This window comes from Apium graveolens, chromosome 6 (assembly GCF_009905375.1).
Source record: "Apium graveolens cultivar Ventura chromosome 6, ASM990537v1, whole genome shotgun sequence".
Taxonomy (NCBI): domain Eukaryota; kingdom Viridiplantae; phylum Streptophyta; class Magnoliopsida; order Apiales; family Apiaceae; genus Apium; species Apium graveolens.
The window spans coordinates 13,499,440-13,511,642 of NC_133652.1; the positions used below are offsets into that span (position 1 = coordinate 13,499,440).

A 12,203-nucleotide genomic window follows, 5' to 3' on the forward strand; every position below is an offset into this window, starting at 1 on the left:
CGCTAGCTTAACGTGAATCTTCGAATCAAGTTGTTGATAGAATGGCGCTCATCACCTCGCGGTTAGCAGTATCTCCATAGTAATGCTTCAATCTCTGCCCATTCACCTTGAACGCTTGATCCAGATGCATATGAAAAATCTCCACTGCTCCATGTGGAAACACAATTTTGACCGTGAATGGTCCTGACCACCTCTACTTAAACTTTCTCGGGAAAAGTTGGAGATGAGAGTTTTACAATTGAACCTTCTGACCGGGCACAAAAGACTTGCGCACTAATCTCTAATTATGCAATCTCTTGAATTTGTACACTTTGTTATTCTCATAAGCCTGTAGTCAAAACTCCTCGAGTTCATTAAGTTGAAGCATTCTTTCTCTCTAGCAGCTTCCATGTCAAGATTTAGCTTCTTCAAAGCCCAATATGTTTTATGCTCTAACTCCGCAGGCAAATGACACTCTTTCCCATACACCAACTGGAAAGAAGACATACTAAGAGGAGTCTTGAATGTTGTTCTATATGCCCAAACAGCTTCATCTGGCTTCAAAGACCAATATGTTCTTGATGGACTCACCACCTTCTCCAAGATACGTTTAATCTCCCGATTAGACACTTCAGTTTTCTCAATAGTTTGAGGATGGTAGGCTATGGCAATATGATGATTCATGTGATACTTCTCCATCAATGTAGTGAACTTGTGATTGCAGAAATGTGATCCCTCATCACTGATTATAACCCTTGAAGTACCGAATCGCGTGAATAGCTGCTTATGAAGGAAGTTAATCACTACCTTAGCATCATTGGTTGGTAAAGCTTTCACCTCGACCTATTTGGACACATAATCAACCGCCAACAGAATATACAGATTATTGCATGACGGGACAAATGGCCCCATGAAGTCGATTCCCCAAACATCGAAAATCTCAACTTCGATCATCATGTTAAGAGGCATCGATCACATCTCGAAATGCACTGATGAGCATCCTTAAACAAAGTAGGCCAGAAGAATCCTGCTTGAAGGATACAAGCTGATGTCTTCTCTCCATCATAATGTCCACCATACACAGTAGAATGACAGTCGCGCAAGATTCCCTTCGTCTCACTATACAAAATGCATCACCAAATAATCTGGCCAGCTCCATGTCTAAACAAGAACGGCTCAAACCATCGATACCATTTTGCCTGATGTAGAAACTTCCTCCTTTGAGCATACAAGAGTTCTGGGGGAATAATATTACTCACAAGATAGTTCATAATATCTGCAAATCACGGTTCTTCTTCTTTCACCCCAAAAAGTTGCTCATCGGGAAAAGATTTATTGATCAACGTCTTATCCCCCGAAGTTTTACCTTGAACTTCCAAACGTGATAGATGATCTGCTACCTGATTCTCTGTACCTTTCTGATCCTTGATTTCTAGCTCGAATTACTGAAGTAAGAGAATCCATCGAATCAAGCAAGGTTTTGAATCTTTCTTCAAGACCAGATAGCGAATAGCAGTATGATCATTATAACATCTCACCTTTGTCCCAAGCAAATAAGATCGAAATTTCTCAAAACCATAGACAATTGCCAGCAACTCCTTCTCTATAGTAGTGTAATTCAGTTGAGAATCATCAAGGGTCTTACCAGCATAGTAAACCATATAGAAAATATTCTGCTTCCTCTGGCCAAAAACTGCTCCAACTGCATAGTCACTAGCATCACACATCATCTCGAATGGCTCATTCCAATCAGCTGCAATAATCACAGGTTATGTAGTTAAACTCTTTTTTAATCTCTCAAAAGCAGCTAGACATTCTTCATCGAATTTGAAGGGAACATCCTTTTCTAGCAAATTGCACAAAGGATTAGAGATTTTGAAGATATCTTTGATGAATTGCCGATAAAAACCCGCATGACCAAGAAAACTGCGGACTCCTTTAACTGATATTGGCGGAGGTAGATTTTCGATGACCCCCACCTTGGCCTTATCCACCTGAAGACCCTTGCTAGATATTTTGTGCCCAAGTATAATACCTTGTTGCACCTCGAAGTGACATTTTTTCCAATTGAGCTCCAGATTGGTCTCAACACATCTTTTCAGCACCAACCCAAGATTGTGCAAGCATTCGTCATAAGAAGTCCCGAACATGGAGAAGTCATCCATGAATACCTCCACATGAGTGCCAATCATATCTAAGAAAATGGCCATCATGCATCTCTGAAAAGTAGCAGGTGCACCACAAAGTCCGAAAGAGACTCGACGAAAAGCAAAAGTGCCAAATGGACAAGTAAACGTGGTTTTCTCTTGATCTTCTGGAGCAATGCAAATCTGATTATATCCCAAATATCCATCCAGAAGATAATAGTACTTGTGGCCAGCCAACATGTCAAGCATCTGATCAATGAATGGAAACGGAAAGTGATCTTTCCTTGTGGCTTTATTTAGATTTCGATAATCCATGCAAACTCACCATCCTGTGACTGTCTGAGTAGGGATGAGCTCATTCTTTTCATTAGAGACAACGAAAATGCCTCCTTTCTTAGGCACACATTGCATCGGACTCACCCATGAACTGTCAGATATGGGATAAATGATTCCTGCATCTAGCCATTTAAGAATTTCTTTCTTCACAACTTCCTTCATGATAGGATTTAGCCTCCTTTATTGCTCAACAGTTGGCTTATTTCCTTCCTCAAGCAGAATTTTATGCATGCAATAAGAAGGGTTGATTCCCTTGATATATGTTATAGTCCATCCAATTGCTGATTTAAACTCTCTTAAAATTCTCAAGAGCTTATCTTCATCACTTCCTGAAAGGTCAGATGCAATAATAACAGGCAAAGTAGATGCATCACCTAAAAATGGATACCTCAAGTGGTCAGGCAGTGGTTTGAGCTCAAGTGTGGGGGCTTCTTCAATAGATGGCTTGAGACGCTTCGGAGAATTTTTCATCTCTTCCAATCCAAGAGACTCGAAAGGCAAATCCATCTTTCTCTTCCATGGGAATGTATTCAAATACTGCATTTGCTCTTCCCCTTCTTTATCTTCACTATCGGGATCCCCTGTTAAGGCTCTCTCTAAGGCGTTAGTCCTTAGCAAGTGATCAAGCTCTGAAGTCACTACAGAGTCGACCAACTCCACTTTAAAGTACTCCTCTTCATCAGTGGGGAATTTTATTGCATTGAAGATATTGAACGTGACATCCTAACCTTGAACTCTCATGGTTAATTTGGCCTGTAGCTAAGAATGGTGTTAGGTCCCAATGTGTTTGTAGAAGGGGGGGTTGAATACAAACAGTACCGAATAATCGAATTAAATGCGGAATAAAAAATGTGAAACAAAATTCAAGTTAAATAAAAATATTATTAAACTTGAAAGGTGTTACAACAACTGTATCGATTACAAGGAATTAATCTCAAATTAATTATCACAAATCTAGAATAAATTCGACATGAACTTTTTCTATTTTTGTAATAAAAAAGATTCAAATGCTAAACGCAATTTGAGATTAAGTTCTAGGGATTTTGATCCGCTAGATTGATACACAAGAGCAAGATAAAGATTTCTAGTGGATTGGATTTAACTTTACAATCTAGAAATTTAATCTTGAAGTATGCAGATGAAAAGATGAAATATTTCTTCTTGATTTTCTTTTCTGCCTTGTTTCTTGACTTCTGTATTCTTAATAATAAGTTGCTGCTTCTCTGCTTCTTTTTAAATCAACAAACGAATAGAATTGACTTGGCATGACAATCCTATAGCTGGCAAGACTTTCGGTGAGACAATTGAATGAACTAGCAAGACAATCTGAATGAACTAGCAAGACAATCATCCTCCTAGAGTAACTTTCGGTGTGACAATTGAATATGGCCTAGCATGACAATCGGTATGACAATCCTGATTGTCATGCTAGTTCATTTTCAATTGTCTTGCTGATTTAATGCTTGAATTTAATCCAATTAAACTTCTGAAAATTCCTAAAATTAATTCAGAATTAATTAATCAATTAATTCAATTAATAAATAAATTATTCTTTGCAGATATAATTTATTTTCTTAATTAAATTAGATGAATTAATTAATTAATAGAGAATTAATTCTAGTCTTGAGCAGCAACCATTCTTCTGCAAATCTTCTGAAAATCACTGAAAATTATGAATCAATTCCACCACTTCAACGTTGACACTCGATGTACTGTCTGGTTCATGAGTGACTAACTTCCGTGACGTTTCTTCATGTCTTGACTCTGACACTTTGATTTTCTTCAGATTAAATCCTTGTAATTAATGATACTCTGACGAGATCTCTGTCACTTGATTAAATCCACGATCTTGATTTATATCACTGAGGCATGATCAACTTCTTGAACTTCTTCCAGTGAATTAACTCCTCAAGTCTGTAGATGAACATTGTCTCTGAATCCTTTGACAGATATTACTTTGCGAGATCTCTCTGACGGTCGATCCACTATTTACTTATTACATTCTTATTTGAGTTAGGTTGAATCCTCGAATATACAAATAGGCTATGACATATGACTTACAATCTCCCCCTATTTGTTTGTTAGACAATAACACACAAATACCTAGAGGATAACTCAACTAACAAATAAGAAAAAGATATAAACATACATGCAAAGTAAATAGCAGAAAAGTTCTGGATGAGATTTAACATTTTCCAGATTCCAAGTAGATGTTCCTCTAGACTGAACATATCTTCAAGTAGTTCCATCTTCATTTGTACAACCACATTTCCTGTTGAGAAGCCCATATCTCTTGCTTCTCCCCCTATGAGAATCAACTGATTAAAGAAGATCACCTTCGTTTTACCACCTCTCCCGTACAATAGGATCCGCAGATAAAAACCAATGGTTCTCCTCTAACAGCTTCTTCCCTTATCAGAAAATCACCTTGTGTTTACCACCTCTCCCGTACAATAGGATCCGTAGTTAAAAACAACAATGGTGTGGTGTAGTGTACATTTTTAGGATCTTTTTCTTCCTCCCTGCTATTTCTCCCCCTTAGTTGAGGAATCCTCCAAACTATTACTTAAGCTTTTATCTCCCCCTTAAAGAAGGAATGTATGCCGTCGTCTGAAGGAGTTCTCATATTTCACTTGGTTGGAAAAGAAATAACAAGTAGTTTCTTTTTCTTCCTCACTGTGAGTGTGTGATTGTGTTTTAGTGTACCTCACATGTGTTTCACTCTTCTCTCCACTCGTGTTTACACTCAATCTCACAAGTGTATCACTCTTCTCTCATAGCTCCATAATCCAGCTGTACCTGCAAGGAAAATCACCTTAGCCATCCTTAAGGAGGTCACAGGTGGTGCAATGGGAGTTCACAAATCCCCATCCTTGTTAAACTCGTCAGATGAATCTGAGTCATAATTTACAAGTTGCTAGTTTCCCTTTTAGGGTTCCAGATTTGAATTCTGGGAAGGTAAACAATGATCCAACGAATTTAGCATAAAGATCAAGGTTCCCTTCTAATGTCTGTGAAGACATTTCCTTGTGACTCATCAGGTAATATCTAAATCATTGTCAACAAGTTGCCGATCTGCGCCTATGTCAGATCCACTATCCGCAGATGCATCCAGGGGATTTAAGCCTGGGGAGGTAGACACTGACCACTGACATATGGCTTTTGGATCAGTATCCTCTCCTAACACCTGTAAAGGCAATTGGTCCACTAACGAACCTTGAACAATCGAATCTGACCTTAAAATGGTCGAAACTCTTGTTTCCGTCAACTCATCCTTTGTGTGTGTAACCTCTCCTTGTGCATCAAGAATTGTTTATGTTTGAAGTGGTGACACTACATCGGATACCTTGGCCGACAGGCAAAATTCAATAGACTCACCCTGTTGAGAGAATGAATCTAGTAACTGTTTTTGTGCCTTTTCAGCCATTACATCTTTTTGAGAAGATGTATGGGGGCTAGCAGTTGTCTCGGTTTAAATACTACTCATCTATGTAGGAGACAGAGCTACTGGGTTGACTACAGAACCTTCCTTATGTGGTGCACTAGGCACTATCTCCCTCACGCTCATTCATACTACTTTTAGTGGTAAAAGAGTGTTGGTTGGTTCTGTTTTTGTGTTTGTCTTTACAGTCTGGGATAGACGTTGTGGGTTTTCAACCTCATGACTGTCAATGAAAGAAAGTCATTGGAGACTGAACCTGTATCATAGAACATATGGTAATAGAGAGAAAATGATTTACAATAGTGATTTCAAAAGATTTTACATGAAATAAGAAATCACTAATGTAGAAAGAAGTTTAATTTTTGTTTTTCAAAATGAATGAGTTTTTGATAAAACATTGATCACTTAGGGTAAAGTCTAAGTAATTCTCATTCATGTCAAAAGCTTACAAATATCTGCAACATAATGTTAACAACATATCATTGACCGATACTTGTCAAGTACTTTAGATACTAATTGTTATGTTGCATAATCAATATACCACTGCACATATAAAACAATATGATTGTGCTTAGTGATAAGATAGTTATTAATATGACAACTCTACTTATTCATATAAAACTGTAGCTGTAGTTAGAGTGCCATACCATGTCGTTGACGATTGCTTGAGCAGTATACTAGTTCATACCAACCTGAAGTGAGATTGTGAAGAAGAGATTGCATAGTCCAATAGATCTGCAGCTGCAAAGTCCATGAACTGTGGTGCATTGACTTCCTCTTTTGATTCACCAATCAGGAGTACACTTGTACACATCTTACTAGAGTACAATTCCAAGTGTAATGTGCAGCAGGTGCCTGATATGTCGTAATATTCTCAAGTCTCGTCACTGGTGCTATATGTTGGATACTGCTTCCTGATAATAACCTAGCACAATATACAAAATTACAATGATAACATTCCCAGCTTGCAAACAGCCATATCCCTCAGATAAACCTTTGCTGTTATCTCCAAAGGTAACCAGGGGGCCAGCTTTCTCAATCCTCATTTGATAGCAGGGCTCTATCTCCGGTCATATGTCTTGATGATCCACTGTCAAGAATCCATACTACCGGTTACACCTGTTTAATGCCCTGCACTTCAAATGGATTAGACCTGCTTCGGAACCCAAACTTGGTTGGGCCCGGCATACTTGTAGAATTGTCCTTTGTCAGGCAAAACAACATTTTTAATTTTAAGGATCTCAACATCCTCAATGACTGAACATTTGACCTTGTAAACAGCCTTAACAAATTTCTGTTTAAGCTTAGGCACAAATGTCTCCTTTCTAGCCTTAGAAGGACTAGCAGTCTTAGACCTATCATGCTTCTTGTTATTCACATACTGACGAGGAGTAGTCTTATCATTAGACACATGCTTACCATTAAAATAAGCATACATCATATTAAAAGCACAAGACATACAATTAGCAACACCTCATGCTTTATGAGAGTGATTAACAGCAGGCAATTTATGCATGGTAGACATGGCATTATTGTTATCCAACTCATGTGTGTCTGAGTTAGTCTCAGTTGCTTTCACAACTTTGACTGGAACTTTCGACTCACTTGACTTGGAAACAATCTTCTCATTAGCAAGATCTTCAGCACGTATTTCTTCTTGAATAACAGAAGAGGTCGCATCAAATGGTTCAGCAATTGATGCTTTATAGAGGGGTTCATCAACACCCTTAAGCATATGTGGTACTTCCCTCCCTTTAGCACAGACATGAGGAGGGGAGTTTATGCCTAATTCTCCAATAGCAGCATTGTAATCATAACCTATTCCAGATGTTTGATTAACAGCTTGCTTACTGTAGAACTCTTTAGCCTTCGAACAAGAATTGAAGTAGGCTCTAACCTTAGTCTCAAGACCGGTGATCTTGTCTTTGAGAATAGTTTCGAGTTTTCTATAACAGTCAACTCTATTCTCTAGAAATGATACCTGTTCTTTTAATTTGTCTTGATTAATATGCACAAGTCTTAATTCATTGACCTCTCTCTCAAGGTCTGTGATCTTTAAACTTAACAGTTCATTATCACGACGTGCACAATCTAAGTTACCTCTTAGATGATAAACCATTTCAGCATCAGAAAGTTTTACCTCTATTCTTGACGATGAAGCTTTTCCATCAATAGCCATAAGAGCAAGATTTCCTTCATCTTCATCTTCACTGTCAGTATCATCCCAGCTTCTTCCCTTTGCCAGATAAGCCCTTTCAGAGTTCTTTCTTACTTGCTTTGGCTTCCTACATTCTGTGGCAAAGTGTCCCAACTCATTGCAGTTATAGCATCTAATGGTGCTTCGATCAACCATCCCTGTTTTGTACCCACCACTGCTGGTGTTAGAGGATGAAGATCCACCTTTCTGGAATTTGTTGTAGTTGGACTTGTACTTAAGCTTGGGATTCCTCTTGAATCTGATATGGGAGAATCTCTTGACAATTTGGGCCATTGACTCGTCTTCCAATTGCTCCAGCTCTTCCAAGGAATAAAAATCATCACTTGATTGATTTGTAGTAGGAGGATCATATTCTGCTACTAACTCATTTTCCTCACCCTTGGAAAACTGTACCATTCTTTCTAACTGTTGAGATTGTTGTTGTTGTTGACCTTCAGCTACAAGTGCAGTAGATGTGCTGACCATTCTATCCTTCCCGTAGACTTCCTTCTGTTGAATCTGCTCCAACTCATAGGTTTTTAACACTCCATAGAGCCTGTCCAAAGAAATCTCACTCAGATCTCTAGCTTCTCTAATGGCAGTGATTCTATGTTCAAGATGAGCTGGCAGTGTTAAAAGGAACTTTTTGTTGACCTCCCTGATTGAATAATACTTTCCATTGATGTTCAGGTTGTTGATCAACGTATTGTACCTCTCAAACACTTCAGTAATTCCTTCTCCTGGATTTGATTTGAAATGTTCATATTCAGAGGTTAGGATTTCCAACTTGTTCTCCCTAACTTCCTCTGTGCCTTCATTAATCACCTCAATAGTTTCCCACATGTGTTTGGAATTTTTACAGTTCATCACATGTCTGTTCATCAAGGGATCAAGGGAATCAATTAATATTAATTGAAGGCTGGCATCCAAGGAGGCTTCTTCCTTCTCAGCAGGAGTAAAATCTTCAGGCTCTTTTGGATAGGTTCTAGCTTCAGTAGTCACCACACCATCTATTATTACCTCCGGTTCAATAACCATCGGAGTTTTTATACCCTTCTTTAACAAGTTTGAATATTTGGGATTTGCAACTTGTAAAAATAATAGCATCTTCTTCTTCCACATGATATAATTCTCTTTATCAAATTGTGGAATTTTAACGGTTCTAACTTTATGTGAAGTCATTATGAATTTTTGAATAAATAAAAATTCAAGGAGTTGAAAAATCACAAAAGTCTAGGATCTTGATTTGTTCGTTAATCAGAAGGCTCTGATACCAATTGTTAGGTCCCAATGTGTTTGTAGAAGGGGGGGTTGAATACAAACAGTACCGAATAATCGAATTAAATGCGGAATAAAAAATGTGAAACAAAATTCAAGTTAAATAAAAATATTATTAAACTTGAAAGGTGTTACAACAACTGTATCGATTACAAGGAATTAATCTCAAATTAATTATCACAAATCTAGAATAAATTCGACATGAACTTTTTCTATTTTTGTAATAAAAAAGATTCAAATGCTAAACGCAATTTGAGATTAAGTTCTAGGGATTTTGATCCGCTAGATTGATACACAAGAGCAAGATAAAGATTTCTAGTGGATTGGATTTAACTTTACAATCTAGAAATTTAATCTTGAAGTATGCAGATGAAAAGATGAAATATTTCTTCTTGATTTTCTTTTCTGCCTTGTTTCTTGACTTCTGTATTCTTAATAATAAGTTGCTGCTTCTCTGCTTCTTTTTAAATCAACAAACGAATAGAATTGACTTGGCATGACAATCCTATAGCTGGCAAGACTTTCGGTGAGACAATTGAATGAACTAGCAAGACAATCTGAATGAACTAGCAAGACAATCATCCTCCTAGAGTAACTTTCGGTGTGACAATTGAATATGGCCTAGCATGACAATCGGTATGACAATCCTGATTGTCATGCTAGTTCATTTTCAATTGTCTTGCTGATTTAATGCTTGAATTTAATCCAATTAAACTTCTGAAAATTCCTAAAATTAATTCAGAATTAATTAATCAATTAATTCAATTAATAAATAAATTATTCTTTGCAGATATAATTTATTTTCTTAATTAAATTAGATGAATTAATTAATTAATAGAGAATTAATTCTAGTCTTGAGCAGCAACCATTCTTCTGCAAATCTTCTGAAAATCACTGAAAATTATGAATCAATTCCACCACTTCAACGTTGACACTCGATGTACTGTCTGGTTCATGAGTGACTAACTTCCGTGACGTTTCTTCATGTCTTGACTCTGACACTTTGATTTTCTTCAGATTAAATCCTTGTAATTAATGATACTCTGACGAGATCTCTGTCACTTGATTAAATCCACGATCTTGATTTATATCACTGAGGCATGATCAACTTCTTGAACTTCTTCCAGTGAATTAACTCCTCAAGTCTGTAGATGAACATTGTCTCTGAATCCTTTGACAGATATTACTTTGCGAGATCTCTCTTACGGTCGATCCACTATTTACTTATTACATTCTTATTTGAGTTGAGTTGAATCCTCGAATATACAAATAGGCTATGACATATGACTTACAAATGGTCTTCCCAAGATAATTGGAATCTTCTTATCCTCCTCAAAGTCTAGAATGACAAAATCAGCTGGGAAGATGAGTTTATCCACCTTAACCAATAAATCCTCCACTACTCTTCGCGGATAAGTGATGGAACGATCAGCCAGTTGCAAAGACATGTTCACAGGTTTTGGATCAGGTAGTCCAAGTTTCTTGAAAACAGACAAGGGCATTAGATTGATGCTAGCTCCCAAGTCACACAAACACTTTTTGAACAACAGATTTCCAATGGTGCAAGGTATTGTGAAGCTTCATGGATCTTTAAGCTTATGAGGTAGTTTATATTACAGCACAACATTGCACTCTTCCGTTAGAGCAACGGTTTCCACCTCCTCGAGTTTTAGCTTCTGAGATAGAATACCCTTCATAAACTTAGCATAGCTTGACATCTGTTCTAGAGCTTCAGCAAAAGGTATGTTAATGTGCAACTTTTGAAAACCTCCAAAAACTTGGCAAATTGCTTATCAAACTTCTGCTTCTGAAGTCTTTTAAGATATGGCGGAGGTGGGTAGACCTGTTTATCCCCCGTATTACCCTCAGGAGGTTTTCTTTCAATAGCTTTCTTCTTCAGCTCCACCTCGACATCCTTCTGCAAAACTTTTTCAGCTACCAATCTTATTTTCTGAAATTGGAAAAGGTGCAAATGCACCTGTATTATGAACATAATCTTCAGAATCTTTATCTTGCTGAATTTGGGGGCTCGTGACCTTTCCAGACCTCAATGTAATTGCCTTTAACTGCTCCTTGACCTCTGAAAGTTGCTCACAAACTGAGCTGATTCACTAGATATAGCACACTGCTCAGTTTCATGCGCACATGCACAAAGCTCACAGACACTAATGATCTGATTAACTCCATAGTTAGCTAAAGAATCCACTTTAATCGTTAACGCCTTTAGCTGGGCAGCTATAGCCGTAGCAGTATCCACCTCCAGAATTCCTGCTACCTTGCCTTGAGGTAGTCTCTGAGTTGGGTTATGATATTCATTAGCAGCCATCAATTCAATTAGCTCATAAGCTTCATCATAGCTCTTAACCTATAATGCTCCACCTAATGCTGCATCGAGCATGGGTCCGGACTGTGCTCCTAACCCATTATACAAGAAATAGATGATCATCCAGTCAGGCATGCCATGATGAGGACACTTTCTAAGCATCTCCTTGTAGCGCTCCCAAGTTTCACATAAAGATTCTCCCAATTGCTGCGCAAATTGAGTAAGAGTGTTCCTGATTGCAGCTGTCTTCGCCATATGGGAGAATTTAGTAAGAAACTTCTGAGCAAGATCCTCCCAAGTAGTGATAGATACTGGTGGTAAAGAATGCAACCAACACTTAGCTTTATCCTGCAGTGAGAATGGGAAAAGCCTCAGCTTCACAGCTTCTTCAAAAACATTGTTGAACTTGAACGTGTCGCAGATTTTGATAAAATATCTAATGTGCATGTTGGGATCTTCTGTTGGAGAACCCCCAAACTGGACTGAATTCTACACCATCTG

The 12,203-nt window shown here is 37.8% G+C and overlaps 1 protein-coding gene and 1 non-coding gene across 2 annotated transcripts; one reads left to right on the forward strand and one right to left on the reverse strand.

Moving 5' to 3' along the window:
• Positions 1–273: 273 nt before the first annotated feature.
• Positions 274–2,189, reverse strand: LOC141664607 (uncharacterized). Its single transcript, XM_074470564.1, has 3 exons — positions 1,889–2,189; positions 1,569–1,732; positions 274–822 (listed from the first exon to the last, which is right to left on the reverse strand). Exons 1-3 carry the CDS (start codon positions 2,187–2,189, stop codon positions 274–276), a joined length of 1,014 nt encoding a protein of 337 aa, XP_074326665.1.
• Positions 2,190–11,835: 9,646 nt separating this feature from the next.
• LOC141670166 (small nucleolar RNA R71) lies at positions 11,836–11,942 on the forward strand. Its single transcript, XR_012554409.1, has one exon. It is a non-coding gene; the product is annotated as a small nucleolar RNA R71 (small nucleolar RNA).
• Positions 11,943–12,203: the final 261 nt, after the last annotated feature.

Excerpts from the sequence above, each read along its gene's own strand:
- LOC141664607 (XM_074470564.1), bottom strand. The coding sequence starts at position 2,189 with ATGGCCATTTTCTTAGATATGATTGGCACTCATGTGGAGGTATTCATG. Across the intron at positions 1,733-1,888 it reads CAGTTTTCTTGGTCATGCGG|CTGATTGGAATGAGCCATTC; the intron begins GTTTTTATCGGC and ends TGATTATTGCAG. Across the intron at positions 823-1,568 it reads CTATAGAGAAGGAGTTGCTG|GTCGAGGTGAAAGCTTTACC; the intron begins GCAATTGTCTAT and ends GTGTCCAAATAG.